At 36.6% G+C, this 12,254-nt stretch overlaps 2 protein-coding genes across 2 annotated transcripts; one reads left to right on the forward strand and one right to left on the reverse strand.

The window, feature by feature from the left end:
• Positions 1 to 447: 447 nt before the first annotated feature.
• Positions 448 to 4,988, reverse strand: LOC125192484 (lysophospholipid acyltransferase 1). Its single transcript, XM_048090071.2, has 8 exons — positions 4,502 to 4,988; positions 3,253 to 3,308; positions 2,616 to 2,836; positions 2,111 to 2,519; positions 1,479 to 1,564; positions 1,049 to 1,112; positions 849 to 961; positions 448 to 760 (listed from the first exon to the last, which is right to left on the reverse strand). The coding sequence occupies exons 1-8, from the start codon at positions 4,807 to 4,809 to the stop codon at positions 620 to 622; spliced, it is 1,398 nt and encodes a 465-aa protein (XP_047946028.1). The 5' UTR covers positions 4,810 to 4,988; the 3' UTR covers positions 448 to 619.
• Positions 4,989 to 5,964: 976 nt separating this feature from the next.
• EDA30 (O-fucosyltransferase family protein) lies at positions 5,965 to 11,453 on the forward strand. The gene is made up of 11 exons (XM_048090070.2): positions 5,965 to 6,297; positions 6,491 to 6,714; positions 6,819 to 6,906; positions 7,926 to 7,996; positions 8,077 to 8,165; positions 8,247 to 8,490; positions 8,796 to 8,908; positions 8,988 to 9,078; positions 9,509 to 9,637; positions 10,011 to 10,564; positions 10,731 to 11,453. Exons 2-11 carry the CDS (start codon positions 6,526 to 6,528, stop codon positions 11,152 to 11,154), a joined length of 1,992 nt encoding a protein of 663 aa, XP_047946027.1. The 5' UTR covers positions 5,965 to 6,297; positions 6,491 to 6,525; the 3' UTR covers positions 11,155 to 11,453.
• The last annotated feature ends 801 nt before the right edge of the window (positions 11,454 to 12,254 follow it).

The following is a 12,254-nucleotide window of genomic DNA, read 5'->3' on the forward strand; positions in this document are numbered from 1 at the left end:
ACTCTTTTCTCTATGTTTCTCTAGTTTATCAATTTTGTAGCATTACTACAATAAAGGTTAAATATTAAAGAATTAATTTAACCACAAAATAGGGCAAATTCTAGAAAACATCATAAAATTTAATCATATTCTAATATTTCTCATAATTTTAAAAAACAGGCAGAAAAATCACGAAGTTTGAATTTATTGACGGTCGAAAAGTCAAAATCACGAAGTTTGAATTTATTGACGGTCGAAAAGTCACGTGAATGTCACCGCTAGTGAATTCAACAATGTCATATGTTCGGACCAAAATTTAACCAAATTTCATGATTTTTAAAACTATTTTGACCTAAAAATTAATATGAAGATTCTTTTGAATATTTGAAGTTTATAGAAACTGAGATCCATTCCCTGGTGTGGTCACTTACCCTTTCAAAAAGAAAACACTCAGTTTGATTTATGGAGTAAATGAAAAAGACCATAATTTATATTATGAAAAGCAATTCGATGTTTGGGATTTTCTTGCCAATGCATAAAATACAAAGAAACAATGAGATGCAGATGAATCTAATCTCTTTCTGTCAATAATCTCAACCCAAACCTCTCATGGATGAAACGGTGGATGCAATTCGAGTTTTCACTCAGCTTTTCGAGCTTTTGATCGAGCTGGCCTTGCCGGCTTGATGATTTTTCCTAGCAGGAGCAAGACAACTGGAAGAACAGTACCGATGTAGTAGACACTCCCATATGCAGTGAGCGTCTCGTGCAGACTCAGTACCTGTGTATCGTGTGTACATCATCAGAGTTGCTCATGTTATCATTTGTCTTGTGAAGCAACGAGTATAAAATTGGAGAAGAGAACTAACCATGAAACCAACGGCTGAATAGTTCAACACGAGAAGGGTGTAAACGAAGTTGAATAAACCGAGTAGCTTCTTAACCAGACCTGCTTGGCTGGCTTGCTGCCATCTATAAAGAGCTGCTCATGAACGAACGATGTTAGGCATTTTGCCTTTGAGAAAATGCTTGGCCATCATAAGTAATGTTAACACTTAAAAGAAGATACCTCTTGAACCAGCAATCATTAAAGCGGATTGAACAAAGAATATGATGTACCCGGGATACAGTCCCTGTGATGAATAAAAGTAAATAACATCAGTATATATATTGCTAAACTCAATTCAACCACCTGTATAAATCTGTCAAGGAAACTTCTTGTACAGTAAGATATTGTTGACGGATACATATATAGTCTTGAATATATTAGTCAAGAGCAGATGTAAAATATGGAAGATGGAAGCTACACTCGATTGAAGGGTGGATACATTTACTTGGAAAATTTTGTGAATATTATTATACAACAGTCGTAACAATTTGTTTGTTAAAATTGCTCAATTCTTAGCTTTAGAGGAGAACTTGGCAGCTCGTCGGACACAGATTTACAAAAGAAGTCAAACAAAAACACAACACAGTACAAGGACGGGATTTATACTTACATGCCACACTGCGCTCACGGTTTGAGTAGCTAGCAACTGGAGGAATCCCGGTTTCTTACCTTTCTGGATCAGCCTCTCATAGACATCTAAATAAAACAACGATTAGATGGATATTAAATTTATGTTTGGATAATCAAAAAGATAAGGCATAGAGCTATAGCACAGCCATATCCAAATCACATGGGCAACATATTTAGTCCACCCCTATCACAATCCTGCAAAGCTCTTTACAGTTTTTCTAACATTCTTGTTAAACAATTAAAACATTATCAAACTACAAGGCTTAAGTTGCACACTGATGAAATTTAAATCTCTAGTAAACAACTAAGAGAATCGGCAGATTGATTAGATTGACAACAAAATAAATTCCAGCCAATCTCTTGATCAGATATTATGTAGAATATCTTTGTGAAAGTACTTCAATTACGATTGTGGAAACGTAAATAGAAGATCATAATATCTAGTTTGGTTAAACAAGTCTAAATTAGTACTCCATTCATCATGGTCCTATGATTTGGAAAAAGAAGTCTTCAAGTAAGATGAAATGCATCCAATTTTCATCATCAGGATTATGAAAGGAGTTGGTTCTTTCAACCAGCAGGTATGCAGTTTATAAATGAGATTGAACTTACAGTGCCTAAGCCAGGTGCTGACTTGAATATTCCACACAAGTGGTATCTGCACTGCACTCTTGGCCAACTCCAGACCTAATATATCGACATTTATTGCACGGTCCCATTTGGGTTTGGGTGGATTTGAATCTGTCCAGCCACTGAATCCCAGTCCGGAAATAATAGTAGAAGCTTCTGAAATTGACCAAATAAAATAATACTTCCAACGAGCAGTGAAACCTGCCATGTACTGGTAACTTAATTTCTTCAAGAACCCATATTCTTGGTACGCTGGCTCTGTGAATCGGGAAAGTGGGAATTGTGGTACAAGATATAGGTACAAGCCCATGCAGATAGCAGACTGCAGAAGAGCTCTGAGAGTTGCGAAATAAGGGGAGGGTGACCGTCCCTTATCCGAAGGCTGCCATATCTATTAAAGTTGATATTGGAACTCTATTAGTATAAGTTTGTATGTTCCACAAGACTGGCAAAGAATTGATATAATAATAGAAATAAAATACAATACCCCTTTCCTCTCAGTCCATTCAATATAGTCTTTCATTTCATAAACAGGACCCGCAAAGTGACTTCCACAACAGAGGCAGTAGCCAAAGTATTCCAATAATGATGGCATCTTCAGCAACCGATTTTTCTTTTGTGCTTCACGTAGATCCTCATCTTTGAGGATTCCATCATTGTAGTTTATGACACATGATATAATTTTCAGAGTTATCACCATCAGAGCACCTGCAAATTGCAAACCCCAAGGACATGAAAAAAATTCACTACAAAATGATGGAAGTTTATCCATTTGAATGGGAGTAGGTTAAATAGATAACTTACTAAAAGAAAACAGCAATAGTTTGTACTTTAAAATTGATGAGCTACTTATAGCAAATAAACACCCATATAGGATTATTGGTTATGTTTACAAGAGTGGATTATCAGAAGATAGCAGACAACCAGGTAAAGGAAGTTGAAAAGGATGCAAAAACATGGCTGTATTACTGGGTTCCGAAACTATGTGCTGTAGAGAAGTTCTTTACATAGGTCATAGAGTTTCACTAATGCAGGTTAACATCAGTAATGGACAAAGATAAACCTCTGAACACAAAAACGGAAAAAAGTCAAAATTCAGCAATAAATAAATGAACCAGTCTGACCTGTAGCGTCAATACCTCCTTCCTTCCATGCATCACCACTCATGTAGTAGACATGGCTACACAGGTATTTCAAAAGTCAATTTATAATAAATGCACAATTTAGCAGTGAGCAAAAAGGATCATATTATCATATGTGATCTTTTAATTAAAACAAATGAATGCTATATCACTAAATAGAGAGAGGCCCTCATTTCTTTTATTTCTAAACCAAAAAAAGATGGCTGCAGTTGAGTGGCTTGCACTCTTCACACCAGTGTTGCAGTGCATGAGTTCAGTTATGTCTTGGATTAAAAAAAAAACAAAATACTAAATATTAGGGTCTGAGCCTCTGAGTAATAATGTGATAAGGCACACCACATTAGACCTCAGAAGTCGACCCCCAGCTACTGATGTCTCCACAAAAATGGCATTACTTGGTACCACAAAAATTAGAGTTAACACCATGTGAGTTCGCTTTCATGTGCCTAAGATAGCTGCTAATGAGTGTAAGAAAATAAAATTACATTTTGTGTAAGAAAATAAAATTACATTTTGTTAATGTAAAAAAATAATGATGAAAATTGAGTTTACACAATTATGACTTTTTGTATTATTCTTCAACAGCTGAAAGTAGAACTCAAGTTCCTTCAAATTGGATACGGTATATGCTTTGCTTATGAAGGAAGTACCCATCTCACAGCTGGCTTTTATTTACAGCCTTTCAAAATACTTTGCTTAAACGAGTAGGTAGAGCTAGAGTTACAACTAACTTAATACTACATCGCATTAATTATAGAGGCTAGCTTCTAGCATTTCAACGGCAAAAGATAGAACACTTCTTATTAGAAATGGGTCACTCACCCCTTAAAAGGCCTCATAAGGGGGAGGGTTATCCACACTTATACAGATTAGATTGGATCATCACCAAGTCGATGTGGGCCAGACTTTTTAGAGAATTTAACACTTCTCCAACCTCTAAAAATCTAGTGTAAGACTACAGTACTGAACAAGCATGCAAAACAACACCTCACAAACATGGAGAAGAAAGAACCAAAATTTGAATCATTGTATTGTTTTCAGTTCCAATTACCACGAAAATACCTTGAATTGAAATTTGAAACATTCCCCTAATCAAATGACAATCCTTCCGATTCTTCGTTTCGCTTCCGCAATTCAAAACAAAATTCTACTATATTCTACAGCAAATAAGAAAGGCAACAAATAGATACGAAAACCGAACAGCAAGGAACGAATCAGAGCTGAAACATACCATCCGATAAGGTACCCAAACGCCAGGAAAAAGGTGATTATCCCGCAGTACTTCCGGCAGAGCGCCATCGACGCGTAGCCTAGCAGCATCGGCACGACGAAATGCAGATTGGAGGAGAATCCGAAGGAGAGGTACGAGAGGGCGGCCCCGGTGGCGGCGGCGTAGAAGTGGCGGCCGGTGGGGCCCCCGGGGAAGAATCGGTGGAGGAAGCTGACAGGAATGGTGGCGACGAAGCACAGAAGGAAGCGGAGGACGGGGACCGAGACTCCGATCGCCGACGCCATGGAATCCATCTCCGGCAGCTCCATTAGCGGCGCCGCGGTGTGTGAATAAGTGCCGATTCGGTGAATAGGAGCTGTAGGGCAAGCGCCGGCGACCTGAACGAGGTGATTGTGATCGTATCGAAGGAGAGACAGAGTCAAGTTTGAAGCTTTTGTAGAGAGAGATTTTGGAGAAGAGAGAGAGCTGTTTAACCAATTGTTAGGTTACTATTTAATGTGCAAATTTTATTTACAATATATATAACCACTGTAGAGGCATTTACTTACATAGATGAGATGGGTTAGCAAATCATTGAAGTTATCAATGATACCATATCGTAAGATTTTGATACAACAACGATATGGATTTTAATATGTCACGATAAACTGAATATGCAGTGTGTATCGAAACTTTCGATATATCGCAGTATATACTGAATACTTATAATAATATTCTAGTACATAGGTAAATGCAATATTGTAGCACTATAGAATATTTTTCGATATACGTAAGGTATGAAACTTTAGATTGAAATTCGTTAGATTATGAAGTATGAGAAGTTAATGTACGATGTTAATGTTGTAGGGTTGTAAATACTAAATGATCTAGGCTTTTGTAAAATTTGTCTGTGGTTTCAAATCTAATTATATTAAACAAAATTTGCATAATAATTTTTCATAAGTTAAGATAGTGAACATCAAGTACATCACATGAGAACAAGTTCAAATATAATGATATTTTCATTCTATTTTGAGAGAACTTTTTATTCATTATTAGAAGCTGGTTTACGACGGAGTGGATATCCTACTCCAACTTAGTTAATCCATTTATACTCCACTTCTCACAACTTAAAAAGATAAGAGTAAAATATGTATGTGATGGTTAAGTGATGGTGGAATTATTTTATTAAGTTATGAGTGGAGTAGGAATGAAGCAGGAAAGTTGGGGTAGGAGATCCGCACCGGGTTTACGAGTATAATTACGAATCAATTATATAAATACTCCTATGAGATAAATAAATCAACCAATGCACCATTTTGAACATTATTCACATTAAAAAGTACTCCTATAATACTATAAAAATCAATCTTTTTCTTAAAATATTAATATCATATATTCATTTTTATAAATGCACTCTATTATCCAAACTTGGATATGAAAGGAAATTGATTTCTTAGATTAAATTATCATAATAAAATTTACGAGAAAAAATTCATAAAATATCGAGAATGATCGGAGCTGCCGACTGCCATCTCTACACTGTAAATCTCTAAACCCCTTTCACTCCATCTCCCACTCTTCACAAGGCGAAGCTGAAATTGAATCAATCCTTCAAATTTTATGGGGGATTGCATCGCGACATCGATCCAATAAAAGAAATTACAATTTAATACACAAATGGTTTCGTGATTTTGACGAAACCCGGATTTTTTAAATCTGCATTGGTGCTTGCTGCATTGGGAATTGATCTTCCTTTCTCTTCAATCACCTGTTTAACTTGCTACTTGGCGCACTGTAGCTGAGCTGCGATGCAGGTTTTCTACTTAATTGCTCGTTTCTCGATTTTATTTCTGTTGCAATTTGTTTGATCGGGATTTGGTTGAACTCAATCCAGATCACGTTAGGCTGGGCAGTATTCATGTATTGCAATTGCGGTTGGTGTTGATTTGCTTGTGTTGGAGGGCTAATTGATTTAGTTACTGTGGGTTTGTTGATTCTGCATTGCAGTTGTAGGGTGAGAAAGTGTTGGAGATTGGTTTGGTATGGCGTGGTCTGAGAGGATTAAAATGAAATCGAAGATAAAATGGGCGGCTCTCGCGGGACTAATGTTGTCGTTTACTTCGATATTGGTGCATTTGTTCCTTGCAAAGTCGAGTGCCAGTCTTGTGATGTACAGTGCAGTCACTGCTTTCAGTGAGGATTTAACTCACTTTGACGGCCCCGTCAGAAAGGTTATTACTTGCTGGGTGCTTTATTTTCACTGATGAAGAAGCTTGTATGGTTCTTTTTTTGGAATGTGTCGTTGATACATGGATGTTTGTCGATGCGAGTGTAGGGTGCTGGTTATAGAAGGTTGTGGGGAAGAGTCAATGCTTTGGAGCACTTACAGCCGTATGCAAACCCAAGAAGTACTCCATATCTCGGTAATTTGTCCAAGTTGTTGCTATAGGATTCATGAGTTTCTAATTGTGGTACTTGTATGAATCTTGTTCTTAATTGAGTTTGTTTGTTATGTTTCGGATAGTTATGTGATCGTGCATTGTCTGTTTCAGCTCTGGGACTTTTTCTTGCCGTTTAAATTTTCTTATATTTGTGAATTTAAACAAGTGATGGTGCAAATTTGCACAGCTTGAAGGAGTTTATACTATGATTCTCATGACTTATTAACTTTCTTTAATGTGCAGCTTTACGATTGCCTCAAAATAGCGTTGAACAGAAAAAAAAGTTATTGCATTTCCGTGTATATACAACTTGAAACAAATTTTAGGCTGAATGATTTGCGGGTATAGCTTATGCAGTATATGTTAGGGACAATGAATTCATAGTTTGCATGGATTAGCATGTAACTTCCAGATACTTTGCCCTACTACTAGTGCTACACGAAACCAAAGCCGCTTTTCTGAAGATAGATAGGATGTTAGAGCCTATAACTGGGTAATCTAATCCCATTCTACTTAGGATCTGACTAAGAACCAGGTTGAAATTGATTACAACATCATCCATAAGAACAATTCCTAATTCATGTATTCTTGAAGTAAGATGTAATTTTCTGTCAGTTCCTTTGGACCGTCTTTATATGCTCAATTGAAGATCTTTCTTGAACTATAGTAGCGATCCTTCAATTTGAAATGTTTCATGCACTTTCTATTTGTAGCCAATAGGCTAGTATGAGCTTGATACGAACTCATTGTTCACTAGGTGTTGAGGCAATTCAGTTTTCCTATGTTTGTTACGGATGCTGTATTGAACTTACTAAGTGATTGCAATTAGAAACTCCACACTTGTAATTTTAGCTTTATATGAACCCTTGATATATTCAATTAACTTTAAGTTGAAGGGAGGTGGTTTGCAACTTGCTTAAATTATCTCTGTGTGATATATTCTTATGTGTGAACTACAGCTATTTTTTCAAATCTGAGATCTAATGGCATCTTTGTTTCAGTTCCCAATAAACAGAACAATGGTTTCATTTATGCTAAAATTCATGGCGGCTTTGAGAAGATTAGAACCTCGGTATTCTCAGTTTACTTTTCTATTCTTTTGATTCACATTCCATGGTTAATGTGATGTTTTAATTGGTTTTATCTTTCTAGATCTGCGATCTTGTTGCTGTGGCGAGGCTTCTAAATGCTACCCTAGTCATACCAGAGATCCAACAGAGCCTACAATCAAAAGGCGTCAGGTTTTTATTAAGTTTATGTAGAAATCATTAATAAACTCCAGTAGCATTTCCAATTACTGAATTGCATTTAATACTCCACAGTTCCAGCTTCAAGAGTTTTTCTTACCTTTATGACGAAGAGCATTTTGTGGAAGCTCTGGTAAGTGATGTAATCGTTGTAAAGAGCCTACCATCTCACTTGATGGAGGGCCGGAAACAGAAACAATATCCAGTCTTCAAACCCAAGAGTTCTTCCTCTCCAAAATTTTATCTGCAAGAAGTTTTACCAAAACTAAAGAGTGCAAAGGTCATTGGCCTAATACTTAATGATGGAGGAGGCTTACAGGTACACCATATGTGTAATTGTCTTTTTTTCATTACATTCTTTGACTTGTTGTACAGAAACTATGGTCACCTGATAGTATTATTTTAGTTCCTGGGTACTATCAAGACTGCAGGTGAAACGATTAGGAATCAGTGTCTAAGTCCAGTCAAAAAGTGAAGTTGTAAATAGTTTGTCATATTGTTTGAGTAAAAGTGTTGTGAGTTTTGTCAGGAAAGCTGACAACTAAACTACCATGAGGGTAAAACTCATCTTTAGATGATTGATAGTGGCTTGTCTTGTAACCTTTGCTCTATATTTCTGATCAGCCCATCCTCCCCTCAAGCTTGGTCGAGTATCAGAGGCTCAGGTGCCGAGTTGGATTTCATGTGCTGCGTTTTCGTGCAGAAATTTTGGAAGTTGCTCATCAAATGGTAGCAAGGCGAGTAATCTTTGGTTTTATGCACATCTTTAAACAGCTGCTGCAGTATAAGCTTCTGACATGTAGTTCCATTCTACAGGCTACAAGGTTCTGGTCAACCATATATTGCTTACAATCCCGGGTTGAAGAGAGAGACCCTAGCTTATCATGGTTGTGCTGAACTTTTTCAGGTAGTTAATGCGTCTTGATCCTCAATGCTCATGGTTTTTCTTTATTTGTTTCTTTGCTTCCACTTTTCCCCCTTCATTCTCAGTTATTTTGAATAGAGGTGGTGGGATTGGATATTTAGAGATAAAAATGTGTATTTTGAACAATTGAGGTTATATTTTGGAAGTATCATCAACTGTGCTTTTGATTTTGTATGCTATTTGCTTGTGGTTAGTTGAAAACTTAATGTATCTTGTATTGGTTTGTAGGTCATAATACAGTGATGGATTGTTTAGCTATTGTAACTAAATAAGTGATGCATAAATCTTTCACATAGTTATGGGAGGATATACACTTGCTGCAAACACAAGATTATTACTGTGGACTTTGTTGGTTTATTTTATACTTATATCAGCTTTGTCCTACTCTCAAAATCTTATATTATCTGATCAGGACATACACACAGAACTCATTCAGTACCGTCGAGCACAGATGATTAAACAAGGATTAGTTAAAGAAGAGCTAAGTGTGGATTCATATGCTAGAAAAGGAAATGGTTCTTGCCCACTGATGCCAGAAGAGGTATTACTTTCTCGTGTTTCCTGACTTTTGTCTTCTAGTCTGGGTATTTATGTTAATAGCTAAGAAAGTGTCGTGTTAGTATTTTGTGCTTCAGCCCTTGCCTTTTGATGTAGTGGGTTCTTAGCTTTTCCTTGTTCTGCTAGATTGAGATATGTATATGCGTTATCTGGAAGTTCTTGACTGTTTTTTACTTCTTCCATTTGCTTAAAATGTTTTCAAGTTATTTTGTAAGATAAAAAAGAGGAAAATAACAGTATTCTCGGTCAAAAGCTATAACATACGGTGTATGGAATCAAACATGAGTCATACAGCATTTTGCTATTATATGTTCCTACTTGAAGCATGATGCTAATTCCATATCTAAACAATTTAGGTTGGACTTCTCCTTCGAGCTATGGGTTACCCTCCTAGAACAAGAATATACTTGGCAGGTTCTGAAACCTTTGGTGGTCAAAGAGTACTGATTCCTTTACGTGCCATGTACGCCAATTTAGTGGATCGAACTTCTTTGTGCAGTAAACAAGAGTTGGCAAATGTAATTGGCTGGGAAAACCAACTTCCCACAGATTCTTATGTATTTCCAGCAAAAAAGAGTGCAAAGCAACCAAAAGAAGATTGGAAAAGGGCTGGTCCGCGTCCCCGTCCTCTCCCTCCGCCTCCTGATAGGCCTATTTATGGACATGAGAGAGAAGGCTGGTATGGATGGATTTTGGAAAAAGATTCAGAACCAGACCCTTCCCCAAATGATTTAAGGGACCAAGCTCATCGTTTGCTATGGGATGCTCTTGATTATATAGTCTCTCTGAAGGCTGACGCATTCTTTCCTGGTTTCGACAATGATGGTAGTGGATCTGCAGATTTTTCCAGCTTAGTCATGGGACATAGGTTGTTTGATATGGCCTCAACTAGAACATATAGACCCGACAGGTATATTGCCCGAATTTGATTTATTTAAGATTTTGCTTACTAATTGCTTTTGTGTTTTGCTCTGAGTCCTTAGCTTTTTCTGGGATGCTGGGGACTATGGTGTTTCTTGATCATGTTTCGTAAAATTGTTACCCCGTCAATGACATTTTCCTGTACATTTATACAGGAAATATATTACCGAACTCTTAAACACCACCAGTGATCACATTTACCGTCCTCCACGCAATTGGACTCTTGCTGTAAGAGAACACCTCAACAATAGCATGGGAGAAGACGGCCTTGTGAAAGGGTTTCGTCGGGTGAAACCAAAGTCATTTCTTTCGCACCCCCTGCCCGAGTGCTTATGCACAACCATCAAGCGTGCTGATCTTAAGCAGTTGCAGAAGAGCAGTAAATATAAAACCATATACGAAGGCCAAGATGAGTGCCCCAACGGAATTGCACGACCTGGGCCACGAGAGAGCAGCGATGAGGATACCGAAGCACAAGAAGATGAAACTGATACAGATATTATCGAATCTGATGAAAGTAGCCCAGCTGAGACGATTCCCTCCATGGAGCAGGACGAGGAAATGGACCCCGATGATTAAGGTCAGTGTATAGTTACAACTCTGCTTGATATGGCCAACCGATACTGTTCTATTGAGTCGAAAGAGTGGACATTTTCGTGAAGAGTGTAGCTTTTCGAGGCGGTAAGAAGGCTTCACTTGTCGAGTCATACACAGGTTTTGAATATAGCTTTAGTTGAATATAGATTGATGATAATTGATAGAGAATATGGCATACACAGATTTTCTACACATAACTCATAGCAGTGTACATTTTTTCATTTGTTATCCTACATTTTTGGAATACACTAAATAGTGCCATTTTGTGGTTTCTTTTCTAAGCGTTGATTATATGTGTAAATACTCCATTCGTCTTTCAAAAAACAGTTTTATTTGTCATTATTTTGTCATTTAGTCCATCCATCAAAATTAATCCACATTTCTAATTTTGAAAATTAGTGAATTTCTAAGGCTTATTTGTTTTGTTATAGGTCCAAAATTAACTCACGATAAAGGCCCTCTTAAAGAAGAATTTGAAAAATACAACAAATTTATAAAGTTAAAAATTCTTGGCTTCAATAATATAGGAGTAATATGTTATGATTCGAATACAATTATTTAGCTCCCACGGTTTGGGTTTTTCTCGATCATCTCATGACTAAAAAACTCAAGTCGCTTAATGTACTCCTAACATATTATTGATATTTTCAATGAACTGACATTACTTTCTTTATAAAAAGACGACATTATTTTAACTCATTTTTTGTGACGTTCATATGTGATTTTTAAATGTCATATCAAATATAGTCTCACCAACTATTTTTGTTGCGAGAGTAATTTCAACAATTCAAACTTCATATTTTTTTGACTAATTTTCAAAGTTGCGTGACAGTCCAAAATTTTACCATACTTCGTGATTTTTCCAATAATTTGCCGCTATATTTATCAAAAGTATAATATTGTAGTAACTTCTTGTTTATATTTTTGGAATTTGATTTTGTAAAATTGTAATGATGATATTGGTTTCATTGTAAATATGTCATATCCTTACCAATTGACCTCTCCACTCATAAAATACCTTACCCATTAAAAGGATATATTTACCTCAAAATTTAATAAAAAGTCTAAAGACATAGTACTAG

This window comes from Salvia hispanica, chromosome 4 (genome assembly GCF_029641045.1).
Source record: "Salvia hispanica isolate PSC_SH4W2 chromosome 4, Shi_PSC_v1, whole genome shotgun sequence".
NCBI classification, from domain to species: Eukaryota; Viridiplantae; Streptophyta; class Magnoliopsida; order Lamiales; family Lamiaceae; genus Salvia; species Salvia hispanica.

Bases quoted from the DNA above. Each gene is read 5' to 3' on its own strand.
- EDA30 (XM_048090070.2), top strand. From the start codon at position 6,526: ATGGCGTGGTCTGAGAGGATTAAAATGAAATCGAAGATAAAATGGGCG. The intron at 8,909-8,987 runs GCGAGTAATCTT...TCCATTCTACAG, and splicing joins GCTCATCAAATGGTAGCAAG to GCTACAAGGTTCTGGTCAAC. The intron at 10,565-10,730 runs GTATATTGCCCG...ACATTTATACAG, and splicing joins AGAACATATAGACCCGACAG to GAAATATATTACCGAACTCT.
- LOC125192484 (XM_048090071.2), bottom strand. From the start codon at position 4,809: ATGGAGCTGCCGGAGATGGATTCCATGGCGTCGGCGATCGGAGTCTCG. The intron at 2,837-3,252 runs GTCAGACTGGTT...TGCAATTTGCAG, and splicing joins AGGAGGTATTGACGCTACAG to GTGCTCTGATGGTGATAACT. The intron at 962-1,048 runs GTATCTTCTTTT...GTTCATGAGCAG, and splicing joins AATGATTGCTGGTTCAAGAG to CTCTTTATAGATGGCAGCAA.